We start from the raw sequence: 14,935 nt of genomic DNA on the forward strand, positions 1-14,935 counted from the left end.
CAAAGACCTTAACAGGAACCTCACTGAAGAAGATATGCAGATGACAGGCATATAAAATGATATTCCACATCATATGCATTTCCATGGTGAAGAAAATGCAAATTAAAAATGAGATACTACATCTATTGGAATGGTCAAAATCCAGAACACTGACAATATCAAATGCTAGCAAAGATATGGCGCAATAGGAACTCTCCTTCATTGCTGGTGAGAATGCAAAATAATTCAGCCACTTTGGAAGACAATTTGGCTGCTTCTTACATGACTAAACATACTCTTACCACACAATCCAGCAGTAACACTTCTTGGTATTTACCTAAATGAGTTGAAAACTCTTGTCCACACAGAAATCTGCACAAGGATGTTAATAGCAGCATTATCAATAACTGCCAAAACTTAAAAGCAACGAAGATGTCTTTCAGTAGGTGAATGAATACATAAACTGTACATCCAGATAATAAAATATTATTCAGCACTAAAAAGAAATGAGCTTTCAAGCCATAAAAAAACATGAGGGAGCCAGGCATGGTGGCTCACCCCTGTAATCCCAGCACTTTGGGAGGCCGAAGTGGGCGAATCATGCGGTCAGGAGATTGAGACCATCCTGGCAAACATGGTGAAACCTTGTCTCTACTAAAAATACAAAAATTAGCTGGGTGTTGTGGCGCATGCCTGTAATCCTGGCTACTCGGGAGGCTGAGGCAGGAGAATTGCTTGAACCAGGGAGTCAGAGGTTGCAGTGAGCCGAGATCACGCCACTGCACTCCAGTCTAGTGACAGAGTGAGATATATTACTAAGTGAAAAAGGCCAATCCCAAAAGGCTACATACTGTATGCTTACAACTATATGACATTCTAGAAAATGAAAAAATAAAAAGATCAGTGGTTTCCAGGGGTAGGAGAGTGGAGAAATGAACAGGTGGAGCACAGAAAATTTTCAGGGCAGTGAAAATATTCTATATGAGAATATAATGGTGGATATATGTCATTTTAAATTGGTCCAAACCTATAGAATGTACAACACCAAGAGTGAACTCTAATGTAAACAATAAAGTTTAGGTGATAATGATGTGTCGACATATATTCATCAATTGTAACAAACGTACTACTCTGGTGGGGGATGCTGATAATGGGAGAAAGCTTTGTATATGTAGGAGCAGGGAGATTATGAGGTATCTCTTTACCTTCCTCTCAATTTTGGTATAAACCTAATACTGCTATTAAAAAATAAAGACTTTAAAAAAAAAATGAATCAATGCAGTCCATCATATTAATAGGCTAAAGAAGAAAAGTCACATGAGCGTATCAACCAATGCAGAAAAAGCATTTGACAAAAAAAGGTCTCAGAAAACTTCCTTGACTTAATAGAAAGCATCTATAAAAACAAAACAAAACAGATACTTAACATAAACAAAATACTTAACAAAAGTCTGAATGCCTTCTCCCTAAGACTGGAGAAAAGGCAAGAGATGTTGCTCTCCCCATTCTTATTCAATATAGTGCTCAAAATTCTAGCCAATGTAATAAAGCAAGAAAAGAAAATTGAAAGCGATATGAAGAGAAAAGAAGAAATAAAACTGCCCCATTGGCAAATGACATTACTGCACACATAGAAAATCCCAAAGAATCTTCTAAAAAAAAACCATCTTAGAGCTAATAAGAGAGTTTAACAAATTCACAGTATACAAAGTAAACTTACAAAAATTAATTATGTGTTTACATACTAGCAATAAGCACATGAATACTAAAATTAAAAATATAAGGACTTAGAAAATGAGACATTTAGGTGTAAATCTAACAAAACACATAAAGAGCTAGGATATTGAAAGCTACACAACACTGATGGAAAAAAATCAAAGAAGATCTAAATAAATCAAGACACATACCATGTTCATGGATCGCAAGACTTGACATAGCAAAGATGTCGATTCTTCCCAACCTAATATATAGATATAATACAATTCCTATTAAAATCCTAGCAAGATTTTGTAGACAAGATTATTACAAAATTTATATGGAAGGAGAGAGAAACTAGAATTACTAATATAATTTTGAAAAAGTGGACTAAAATGGGAGGAATCAGTCTACCTGATTTCAAGACTAATTATATAGCTACAGTTATGAAGACTGTGTGCTATTGATGGAACAGAACCTAAAACTCAGAAATAGACTCACAAAAATACATCCAGCTAATTTTTTTACAAAAGTGCAAAAGCAACTTAATGAAAGAAAAACAGACTTTCAACAAATGGTGCTGGAACAATCAGACATCCATAGGCAAACAACAAAGCAAGAAAGGAAGGAAGAGAGAAAAGAAGGGAGGAGGGGAGGAGGAGAACCTCTAAGTCTCATACCTCACATAAAAATTAACTCAAAATAGATTACAGACTTAAATGTAAAATATAAATATGAGGTGATGGCAGCAGGAGAGGAATGGGTATAGCTATAAAATGATAACATGAGGGATTCTTGTGATGGAAAAGTGTGTCATCTTGACATCAATGTTAAAATCCTGGCTGTGATACTGTACAGTAATGTTGCAAGATGTTGCCATTAGAGGAAACTGGGTAGAGGATATATACCAATACCTCTTTGAATTAGTTCTTACAACTGTTAGGAATCTACATCTATTTCAAAACAAAAAGTCTAGCATAAAAATACTAAGAAATACCTCTCAAAAGTTTAACCCATATATGAGTTTAAAACAAGAAAGGAAATCTCAATGTACCCAAAGAGAAAGGCAAACTTAAGGACAGAGAGTACATGGAAGTTAAAGCTGGATGGCCCTTGAGAGATCCATGACCAGCTATTCAGAGTAAGAATTAGAATTTAATTTCCCAGCAGGGGCTGGAATGAGAGTTTTTGATAGAGCCAAGAACTGTATTTGCTTTAATAAAGCCTGAGCTAAGAAATGTTATGAACAGGAATTAAATAACATGCTGTAAACAGAAATTAAAATTATTAGTTTAACGATCCAGGTACACAGTCCAGAGGGTAAGTGCTTGGCAGAATTAGAATGCCCCATGAAAAATCAGAACCCCAATCCTGCCTTATGCACAAGGGTAGATATTTTGCACTATCCTTCCAGTGCAGACATCTGAACTGAAACACTAACAACAAATTCACTTGGAACCAATCCTGTAGTGCCCCTGGCAACAGCAAAACCAAAATGACCCCCACTGTGATACTCACTCCTGAGGATAAATTCAGAGTCTAGCTGATTAAAGAACACAGTTCCTCCATCAAAAAGCTAAGAATGGAACAAATCAACTAAACTGTCAAAACAAACAAATTCCACAATGTCAACGTTGTGAAAACGTTGATGGGGGAAGGGTAGTGAAAATGGTGGAGATGACAGAGGAGAGCTGCTGAGCTGAGACATGGGCTGACTCAGTCTGGGAGCAGCCTCAAAGAGGACAAGGGCTGGAGACATGCTAGAGTACATTAAATGGAGGAAGGAGGTTGTCCCACAACTTCCCACAGGTAGCTTTTCTAGGGTCCTCAGAATGAAATCATCTTGAGTCTGCTCCAGAGGAGACTAAATGAGCCTCAAATCGTAGACAACTCCAAGAGAACACAGCCTCCAACATATCATTCAGATGACCACATCTGAAACAAAGAAAGCCAGGTTTACACCTCAGGAATGACAAGCAGATGCCCTGGTCCACATGAAAGTGTTTCCTTCCTAAGAAGGACTTCCCAAATGCTACTTCTGCCCCTAGAAGTGGAGAAGGGCTTATAGCCAGCAGATCCTAGGCCTGCCATCCTGTGAATTTGAATGTAGGGCCATACTTGGGTGAGAGAACAACTACACTGGATGTCACACCCTAGACACATGATCAGAAGTCAGACACAAGTCCAACCACTATTCTTTTGACTAGGACCACTCTAGGTGGATACTGGCAAATTTGGCACACAAGCAAATGAACTTGAATCCAGTGAAGTAGTGCACACACCGAAAGGAAAGAAACTCATTTGGCTTTGGGTTTTGTAACCATCCATTTTTTTTTTTTTTTTTGTAACCATCCATTAAACATCCAATTATGTGTAAAAGGTTCCAAAATAATCCTCCGAGTAGAATGTTTCTTCTGGGAAAATCGTTCACTGATCTGGATGTGAAAGTTTCCCATCATCTTAACTAACACTTTGTGCTTTTGAACTTCATATGAATCTGAAATCTGAATCTGAAAATGCCTACATGGTAGTACTCCTGCTCCTTGGGGACGTGAAATTGAAAGGGTCTTAGTATTCCATTCCCAAGTCTGGGATAATGCTAAACAATATGCAATTTCCTTTAGAAAGCACAAGATGAAAGTGGGGAGCAATTTACAGCAGTGGTTTCACCCCTGGTTGCTCATTGGAATCACCTGGGGAGATCTGGTACTTCAGAGTAATATTGGCCAATACCACCCGTTAACACCCACTTACGCTAATCCAGTGGTTGGCAATATTGACTGCACTTTAGAATCTCCTGAGGAGCTTTAAAAAATGCTGATGCCTGGACTCTTCCCTCAGACCAAATAAATCAAAACATCTGGGCTGTAGGGTTGGGGCATGGGTCCATTTTTAAAGCTAGACAGCTAGTCTTAATGTTGAGCCAGGGTTAAGAATGATTACTCTAGTCCAGGGCTTCTCAAACTTCAGTGGGCATCAGAATCTCCTGGAGAGCTAATTAAAACAAAGGTTTCAGACAGGCAAATCTATAGAGACCAAACATAGATTAGCCGTTCCCTAGGACTGGAGGAATGTGGGAATGGAGAAGTGACTGCTGAGGGATATAGGTTTCTTTGTGGGCTAACGAAAATATGCTAAAATTTATGAGGATGGTTGCACAACTCTGAATACATTTAAAGCCACTGAGCTGTAAACTTTAAGTGGGTTAACTGTATGTATGTGAATTATATCTCAGTAAAGCAGCTAAACACACACAGAGAGATTTTTGTCCATTCCCCAGAGATTCTAAAGCACTAGGTCTGAAGTGAAGCCCATGGGTTCATCTTTGTAATGAGCTCCCATTCAATGTGATGTTGATTCTGCAGGTCCACAGACCATACTGCTCCATCCCACAGAAACATGCTCATGTTTAAGGAGCATGATAACGTTTCATCATCAGGGGCTCTTTCTTCAGTTCTGGCCATAGAGGATCGGGTGCCATGATGCTTCCAGGGTTGTCTCACAGGAATGAGAGCCAGGATTGCAAAGAGGAGATGTGATGTGAGTCCAGAGCAAGCCTAGAGGATGACAGCCACGGAACTGGGAAATGTTCTGCAGCTCAACGAAGCCCCTGATGAGGCCCAGAGAGAAGAGGAAAAGAAAAATAGAAAACCATTAACCATTCTTGATTTTGTGCTATGATCTAATTAGGGGGAAATGATAAATACCTAATATGAAAATCCAAATTTACAGAAAGAGGCAAAGCAAGACTTTCCATTTATTGTACAAAGCAATTCATCCCCAGAGGTCCTCTGGAAAACTTAAACCACTGGATAATGTTTTACTGAATTTTCTCACAGTATTCTGGCAAAGTCAAACACTAGAAACACAAGATAAATGCAGCCCTAAATTACAAAGTACAGAAATTCTTAGCAAAACGGTAGTAACAATGGGAGGATTTGGAACAAGTGCCTTTTGCAGGAATGCCAATGCCACTAGAAGTTTTGCTTAGCAAACCAACCCTGGCACAGGGGCCAAAGCCGAAAACATGGACTCCTCCAAAACCACCTTCAGGACTCTGGGATTCCTTCCCCTGCAATCACTCACTCCCTAAACACATACCTCAAAAAATCTCAACAGAATTCCTGAGCGTTATTTGCCCTGCAGTTGCTGGTGGGGCTGTCACTATTGGTTGCATTTTGAGATACAGCGTGTAACGGTAGAAAGACTGAACCCAAGGTAACTTGCACAGTAAATTTATTCAATATCTCCAAGCTGCCTCATCTGCTAAAATGAGGCAAAGAGGACAATGAACATAAATCACATAGTAAACCACACACTCCAGTGCTTGGCATATTCAAATAATATAACAGCAGCAGCTAATATTCATTGAGTGTTTATTATTTATTAAACACTCCACAATACTCTATTAAAAGTGTCGGCAAACTTTTTCTGAAAGACCAGACAGCAAATATTGTGCGGTTCCTCAGCCATACAGTAACTACCCCAACTACTCAGCTCTGTTGTTGCAGTTCAAAAACAGCCATAAACAATCTGTAAACACACAGCATATCTGCCTTTCAATAAAACTTTATTTATAGAAACAAGAGGCAGGCCTGATTTGGCCTATGGTTCATAGCTTGCCAAACCTTACTCCATGAGGCAGATACTACTATTATCTCTATTTTACAGATGAGAAAACAGAGGCACAAAGGGATCAATTGACTGCCTGAGGTTCCCTCATGAAGTCTGATTATGAAGCACACAGAGTCAACTATTACATCACAGCAGCTGCTATCACCATCATTATTCATAACATTCTCACTCAGTCCAAATTTAAGTTCTGTTTATTCAAAATATGCTGTCCAGCCAGTCAGTCAACAATACCTTCAGAGCTGCCTCAGAGGCTGAAGACCAAACTCAAATCCTCTCTCTTCTTCCCCCTCCAACCCCGCCCTGATGTTCCTGGTTGGAGTTCTGTCTGCCTCCTCTGAACCCTCAGTGCCCTTACTCTTTGTACCTCTCAATTCAATCTCTTTTATTTATTAAACACTTTCTCGCCAACCCCTCTGGAGGCCAGGATCATCACATGACAGGGGCTCAACTCCCATATGTCAGTGCATCTGTGAACCTGTTGGTAGTAGGTCTACTGGCTGGGACTCTAGGGGCCGGAGCAGAGGAAGGAGATGCCAGAGCTTGCACTCACCAGTCCATGGCAGGCACTGAGGGCTGCCGTCCCAACTCTGGTGCCCTGCTGCAGAACCGTGCCACTGAGATGGCAGAGCGGGGCAGAGGAAGCCATCATCTTAACTCGGGAGAGGTTCCCATATCTCTTCTCCATGATGTAGCTATTGGAAAGAAATCCTCGATTGACCGTCAAGTTAAAAAACAGGTCCTTCTCCTCGTGAGAAATTCTGTAGTACACCCAGTCCTCTGAGCCATCCAAATCTCTCCTCCTCCTGCTGCTCGTGATGGGATAGTGCAAGCCATACGACAAAAAATGCCCACTGGCGTCTACTCGGACTGGACCCACCACGTGGTATTCTGGCAGACCCTTGACAAAATGCTCTGAAAGAAAAAGAGAAATGGAAGAACAGTGAGAGACACTGGTAGTAAAGCAAAGCCACTTTTGTTTGGAACTTGGATGCTAGCTTTCTTCTTTTTTCTTTTTTTGAAATGAAGTTTCACTCTTGTTGCCTAGGCTGGAGTGCAATGGCATGATCCGGGCTCACCTCAACCTCCTCCTCATGGGTTCAAGTGATTCTCCTGCCTCAGCCTCCCGAGTAGCTGGGATTACAGGCATGCGCCACAATGCCTGGCTAATTTTGTATCTTTTTTAGTAGAGACGGGGTTTCTCCATGTTGGTCAGGCTGGTCTCGAACTCCCGACCTTGGGTGATCCACCTGCCTCGCCCTTCCAAAGTGCTGGGATTACAGGTGTGAGCCACCATGCCCTGCCGCTAGCTTTTTAATGGCAAAATTCCACTGTTGAATTGAAGTTTAGAGATCCTTTCCATCATACAAATACTTAAATTTGTTAACATTAAATTCCCAGAACAACTTAAATTTACCTGGTGCCTCCTCTTCAGTGCCATGATATCAGGTGTTTTACCAGAGACAAATTAAGATGGGAATTAATCCGTGATGGGCACTGTTAGAAAAGGGGCAAGGTCTGCATGAGGAACAGGAATCTTTCAAGTCTAGAGTTCAGTAAGACAAATCACAGAGCTTCACTGTGGATTATAAGGTGCTTCAATACATCAAGAACTTCCTGTTAAAGTCAGATTAGAGGGAAAAAAACAAAATCATGGCAAACTCATCATATGCATGCTGATCAACCTCACACCAATTACAGCATAAGAGTATTCCATAATGTAGCAAAGAGTGCATAAAAGAAGCTGGGTTTAAAAAAAAATGTTTACCAAATGCATATGATAAGGGGATATATCAGGATCCAAGGCATTGGCTCAAAACATAAAAACTGCCACTTTAAAAATGCAAGACTGGAACACTTGATCCTTCCCCATACAAGAACACATACACATTTTTGACCTACTCTAATTTGCCTCCCTACCACTACCTCCTTATTTTGATGTTTGAGAATAACAAAGGATCTACCTAGCAGAGAATTTATCATCACTCTGGATTACAGACTTCTTTTTTTGTTTGTTTGGTTTTGTTTTGCTTTGCATTGTTTTCTGAGATGGAGTTTTGCACTTGTTGCCCAGGCTGGAGTGCAATGGCATGATCTCGGCTCCCCACAACCTCCGCCTCCCAGGTTCAGACAATTCTCCTACCTCAGCCTCCTAAGTAGCTGGGATTACAGGCATGCGCCACCACACCCGGCTAATTTTGTATTTTTCATAGAGACGGGGCCATGTTGACCAGGCTGGTCTTGAACTCCTGACCTCAGGTGATCCACTCACCTTGGCCTCCCAAAACTATTAACCATTTAGTAAGATAAACTAATATGTTGCTTAAAAAAAAAAAAAATTCTACTTGTCACTTCTCAGTTGTAGTTTTGCACTTTGTAACTTGCTTTACTTTGCTCATGTAACTTCTCCAACCAGAATGTCTTTTGCATTCTATCAAAATCCTGTTTAAGCATTCAAGTCTCAACTTAAATCCTTCCTCTTTTTTCTCCTAGTGTCCCTGGCTAAACTTCTCTCACCTTTCCCTGAACCCTCATGCCCTTACTCTCTGTACCTCCCAGAATGACTTTATTTTATATTGCCTTTTATTATACAATTTATCCCCAAATCTGCCAGAATCTTTCACATCACAGGTGCTCAGTTCTTATGTGTTGATGTATCAGTAAACACTATCATAGCTAGTTAATTAAAATAACTGGACTTGATGGGTTACAATTATAAAAGAGCTGGTTTTTTTTTGTTTGTTTGTTTTTTGTTTTTTTCCCAGGCAACTACCTCTAAACCCTTTGTGGAATCATTCTTCTCTGCCTTGGATTAAATATGGGGGAGAACACAGAGTTTTCACTCTCAGACACTAACAAATGGTCTCCATTTTTAGGCATAAAAAGCCCGGACCCATTATTTCCGACTGCAATAGCTAGGCACAACAGACCACACGGCAACATGGGCAGATCTTCACAGCAATGCTCCATGAAAAACAAGAAATAGAACAAGCTAATGCAGAGCTATTTACATTCATGGAAAATACACACACACGAAAACAATAATACAAAGTTTTCCAGAACACACTGGAACAAGAAATACATATGGAACCCATTAAAATGGTTTTCCATGGGGAAGAATTGGAGTAGGGAGTGGGAACAGAAATGCATAAATATACATAACAAAAAAAGCTTTTTCGCAAAATTCATACTAGTGTGCCATGAACTGAAATGTGTAACTGACTCAGTTCTCTCTCCTGCCCATTCACTCCCTAAGAAACGTCTGCTCCAATCTAGTATTGGAGGACCTTCCAAAGAGAAACTGTGGGTGGGTGAGGCGGATGCAGTCAGCTCCTGTAGTATTTCCCTCTGGCTGATCTTCTCCTCTGCTACTCACAGGGATGCTTCTGGCTCCTCCAGGGCTCGAACAGGGAAGGGAGTTAGGGGCAGAAAATATCTTATTCAGTTGGGTATATAGCAATGGTATCATCTAGCAATGGTGCCCTGTATGTAGCCAGTGTCCACATGCTGACTGGCACCTTCTATTAAGAGAAGCTCTGTGGCCACTGGGAAACCTCTGCTCCCTTCAGGTCCCTCAATGTGGATAATTCCTCCTCCGACTGGCCACCCACTGCCTCCCTATCTTCTACCCCTTTACTGAAACCACATCACCCCTACAGGGCATCCTCTTTGGCATCTTTTCAAGATGATCCACATCTTGTTGCCTTTCATGAGGTCCAAATCTGGCTCACAAGAAGCAACCACGATCCCTGACATCCCCTTCACCCCCACCCCACGTCATGAAAATCAGGCCATTCCTGGCTGTGCTCTTGGTCAGCTGTGTCACCAAATGTCATTCCAGGCAGTCTTTTGCCTATCCATATTTTAAGGCTAAAATGCTAGTGGCCATGCTCCCCAAGCCCATAGCAAACCCTCAAGATCACTAGCTGTCCCTTCCCTTGCCTTGAGTTGGGGCACAGTAGGGGGAATGAATGCCCTAGCATTCTCATCTCTCCTGAAGGAATTGTCTCTCTGAAATCTCTCCACTGGCCTTTAAGCCTCTCCTCACGCTCATACTAGGAGAGTGAAGAAATTAGAATCACACCATCCCCCTGCAAGGCCCACACACATGGTCTGAAATTTCTCTTTAAGTACGTGTAGAAAATTAATCTTTTTTTTTCTTCTCAGACTTAAGGTCTTGGCAGAAACTGAGACAAAAGAAAGAGTCCCATTTGAGTACCCTGTTACACACGCAAGTCTCTGCATCTCTATCAAAACAGAAAATAAGCATCTTTTCTAGCAGATCATTTTTTCAAAAAGCCAGATTGACTGATTTAAGGGGAGCATGAATGAAAAGCAACCACATTTTAAAAAATGAATTCTGAATAAAATGTTATACTCTTCCAAGTCAAATGAGCTATAACCTATTGAAAAACTCTGAAAAGAATTGAAAATATCTTATTTGCTATACTTAGAAAACAACTATAATAAAATTTAGGTTGTCATGAAACAAACCAACAAGTGTGATTCTAAATCAATCTTACATTATTAAAAATTACTCTAAATTTTTATGTAAGTTGATATATCAAAATAATTGTGGCAATTTTACAGAAATATGGAAACAATAGGATATAATAAAGGGGCAATAAATGTATAATTGAATCTCTACTATAATTGCAACTGTGAGACATATTAATATATATGCATATGAATAAAGCGTTTGAAATAATGGGTAAGAGTGAACATTTTTATGATGATGAGATTTGGGGTGTGATTTTTCCTTTTAAAATTTGTAGTTCCTGTGTTGCTTTTCCCAGTTAAAAATAAATAGGTGAGAAGGATTGAATGGGGCAATGCTATGCTGGCTTATGAGAGAACCATATAGAATATCCAGTAGACAAGATAAGTGAGGCATGCCTGTGCCCCATGACACAAGGCTCTCTGACACTGGTCACTCCCGATGCCTTGCTGATGGTACCCACTACAGCTGGCTGCATCCTGAGGGAAGAATTCACCTTGGAAGAGGCATCCCTTGACTGAGACTGCTGGAGATGGGGACGGGGCAGCTAGAGTAGAGCTCGAGGTCTTCTCAGGCAATAGGAAAGCAAAATGAGTTTGGAGCGACAGATCCACAGGAGTGTTAGCAGGAGACAAGGGTGTGAGAAAAAGCAGGCCAGCGTAGAGGCAGGCTTAAATGGCAGGCTTGGTATTCTGCCATCAAGGCCATCCAGCAGAGAGAAGCAATAATCCCAGATCTGAGTTAGAAGAATTGCAATGGGAAGGGTGTAGAGGAAGCAAACTTAATCTAGGAGTTATCTCAATTTATCCAGAAAACAACATTTTTTCTCATAGATTTTCTGACTTAAAATATTCTTTATAGAAACTGCCTCTGAAGATACATCTCACAGATTTAAATATGATTTTTGAAAGTGTAAAATGAAAGATGAAAGTTTGCCTATGCCCTAGCACCTATTGCCCAATAAATAAAAGAGCAAACACATTTATAAATTTTGACCCAGTTGCTTTTGATCGAACAAGTTTTTAAGAGAGCCAATCTAAGTTGGCTATAGAATAATATGATAATAATAACAGTGTTTCATAAGCGCTTGCTGTGAGCCAGGTACCATAAGTCTTTCCTCATTCAATACTCACAACAACCCTGTGATAGAGATTCAGTTGTTATCCCCATTTCATAAATAAGGAAAGTGAGTGTAGGAAGTCACTGTGCCACATTATATAACATTCCTTGGATTGAAATGCTGTGCCTTCTATTTCAAAACCATGCTCTAGCCACCACACTTCATTAGTAAGTAAAGAAAAGCAGCTGCTCTTGGCAGAGAGCGTAGCGGGTTAGAGGTAATAACACTGCTCCTAGGGACGGTGGTCTGACCAGACAAGAAGCGCTTCACTTCTTTACGCCTCAATTTTCTTAGCAATCAATGGACATAGTAATTGCCTCTTTGTCGGGCAAAACGATGGGGGATAATATCGGTTTTCCCTCCTGATCTGATTGCATAGGAGGCAGCTAAACCATGGCAGCCCATAGGTGTGGATGGAAATCGGGGGTCACTTACAAAGTGTGGTTTGTGTTGGTGACCCAAGCTCAGCTACCTCAACTATATAATGGGCATAATAATAATAGCATCTACCTCCTAGGCTGGGAGTGAGGCTCCAATGCATTAATATATTTAAAACATTTAATATTGTGCTTGACAAATAACATTCATTAAATACTAGCACTGTTGGTTTTAAAGGTAGAAACTTGGCTACTAGGGATCACTGTGGACATAGACATGTGTAACCTCCAAGCAGAGATAGGAGAGAAGCCCACACTCACCTTAGCCTCCTCTCCATAAGCTAAGATTAGTTTTGCAGATTTGTTAGCTATAATCTTGGCCAATGAAAGCAGAACTCAGAGGAGATATGATAGCGATGGAGAAATAGGTGTCAAGAAATAATAATTGCTCCTAATTTTTATCATTTCTATGGTCAAGTACTACATTAAGAGTATGCCAGCTTGGTCTTATCTAATCCTCACAATTCTGTGGGTAAGCATTAATTGTATCCCTCATCTGGGGCTCTACTTCCATCTCTGTAAAGTGACAACAATGAGGGATGAGGATTTGTTCCTGGGCAATCTGATCCCAGAGCACACACTCCTAAGCTCTGCCCTTACTGCGTGCATCACCAGGGTCTGTTACCCAGAACAGATGTCAAGGCGGGTTATCAATAAGGTGTGGGGTTGGGAGGGCCAGAGGCTGAGATACACGAAAATTACATCACAATCTATACAAGGGTGTGTAGAAATACATTAAGCCCCTAATACTTTGATTTGCCTTGTTTAAAATTATATTGGAAGCCTCAGTACACAAGTTTCAATGGTACTTCAAGAGAAGCTCTTGAGTAAAGGCTGTTGGCACAAGCGCTTTTTAAAATACATAACAAGGCATCTTTTACCCTCAGCTTAGAAAGGACAGAGGTAAGAATATTTACTAGCTTTGTACAGTTTAGGCTAAATCTATAGTATTTTTTTTTTTTTTTTTTTTCAGACAGAGTCCTGCTCTGTTGCCCAGGCTGGCATGATCTCGGCAGCCCACTATATCCTCTGCCTCCAGGGTTAAAGAGATTTTCCTGCCTCAGCCTCCCAAGTAGTTGGGACTACAGGCGTACACCGCCACACCTGGCTGATTTTTGTATTTTTAGTAGAGACAGGGTTTCGTTGTGTTGACCAGGCTGGTCTCGAACTTCCGACCTCAGGTGATGCACCCGCCTTGGCCTCCCAAAGTGCTGGGATTACAGGCATGAGCCACCGTTTCCTATTCTTTTTTCTTTTTAATGGAACGCTTCACAGATTTGCATGTCATCCTTGAGCGGCAGCTACACTAATCTCTGTATCGGTCCAATGTTAGTATATGTGCTTCCAAAGCGAGCATTATCTGTACTTATTCTTTATATTTATTTCTGTCTTAGAAAGAATTGAATAGCTAAGACCCCTTTCTAAAAAAAGATTATGAAATTCCTATAGTAGAGGTTTTATTCATAATTATCTTCCATATAAGATAACTGTAACCTTGCAACGCGATTTTTATTATAGAAATTTACACATGTTGGAATGTTGTGAAGAACTGTGTTGGTCTCCTCAAAATTGTAAAGTATGCCACAGAACGTTGGATTTGCTCATCAACTCTATGATAACTAATGTGCTAACTATATAGATTATTATAATCAACACAATATATCAAATCTGTGAACTCTCTTCTTACATTAAGAAAACAGCTGAAATCCTTTCCTCCTTGCAGAATTTTTAAAAAATAGAATACATAAATAATTAAAACTCCTATCTGAAAACACTGCAACATTCCCTCTGTTTCTTGCACAAGCCTAAAGCTCATCTCTAATATGGAATAAAGTGCCTGTCCTGTTGATTTCACAGAGATGTCAGGAGCAAAAGAGGTCATGGAACAGACTGGCGTTTTGTAAACAGCATAGGGATAAACAACCCAAAGGGGATATGATTGGCTGTAGAAGAGAGGCAGTATGTTGTGTGCGAGATTAATATTTCCTGTTGTTCTGATACTTGGTTGTGAACCAAGAAATCCTGTGTAAGTCACAGCACATTCCTATATCATAACTGAGCAATGTGGAAAGAATACTGGGCAGTTAGTCAAATAGCCTGTTTCTATGTTTCTAGTCCCAGAAAGGACTGGATTTATCTCCATACTCCTTCCAACGACTAAAATCTTGATTTAGCCCAACTCTGAGAACGAGAAGGAACCTAAAAGGTTATGTAGTGTCTGAATCTGGAGACTCAGTCTCCAACCATGGAACCCTGTGCAATTCCCTTTACCTTCCTCGTGAAGGGGCATTTATTAGGTGCTCAATCATATAGGCTGACTAACTGATGCCCTAGACCTCCCATTCCTTATCTGTAAAAGTAAAAAGGGGGCCAGGCATGGTGGCTCATTCCTGTAATTGCAGCATTTGGGGACGCTAAAGTGGGAGGATTGCTTAAGGCCAGGAGTTCAAGATCAGTCTGGACAACATAGCTAGACCTCATCTCCATAACAAAATAAATTAAATAGTTCAGAAATAAGAATGGGTGAGATGATCTCTGAAGTAATTTGTAAGTTTAAATGTTCAGGATTTGAGC

At 40.4% G+C, this 14,935-nt stretch overlaps 1 protein-coding gene and 1 non-coding gene across 2 annotated transcripts in view; both read right to left on the reverse strand.

Moving 5' to 3' along the window:
- The window catches only part of ADAMTS12 (ADAM metallopeptidase with thrombospondin type 1 motif 12), a 377,381-nt gene that overhangs the window by 358,722 nt on the left and 3,724 nt on the right, over window positions 1–14,935 (reverse strand). The window contains exon 2 of the mRNA XM_015139808.3: window positions 6,860–7,221. Within this exon, the coding sequence (XP_014995294.3) occupies window positions 6,860–7,221 (362 nt within the window). The remainder of the gene's footprint in view (window positions 1–6,859; window positions 7,222–14,935) is intronic.
- LOC114679123 (U6 spliceosomal RNA) lies at window positions 13,615–13,718 on the reverse strand. The gene has a single exon (XR_003730802.1). It is a non-coding gene; the product is annotated as a U6 spliceosomal RNA (small nuclear RNA).

Source organism: Macaca mulatta, chromosome 6 (genome assembly GCF_049350105.2).
Source record: "Macaca mulatta isolate MMU2019108-1 chromosome 6, T2T-MMU8v2.0, whole genome shotgun sequence".
In the NCBI taxonomy this organism is placed as follows: domain Eukaryota; kingdom Metazoa; phylum Chordata; class Mammalia; order Primates; family Cercopithecidae; genus Macaca; species Macaca mulatta.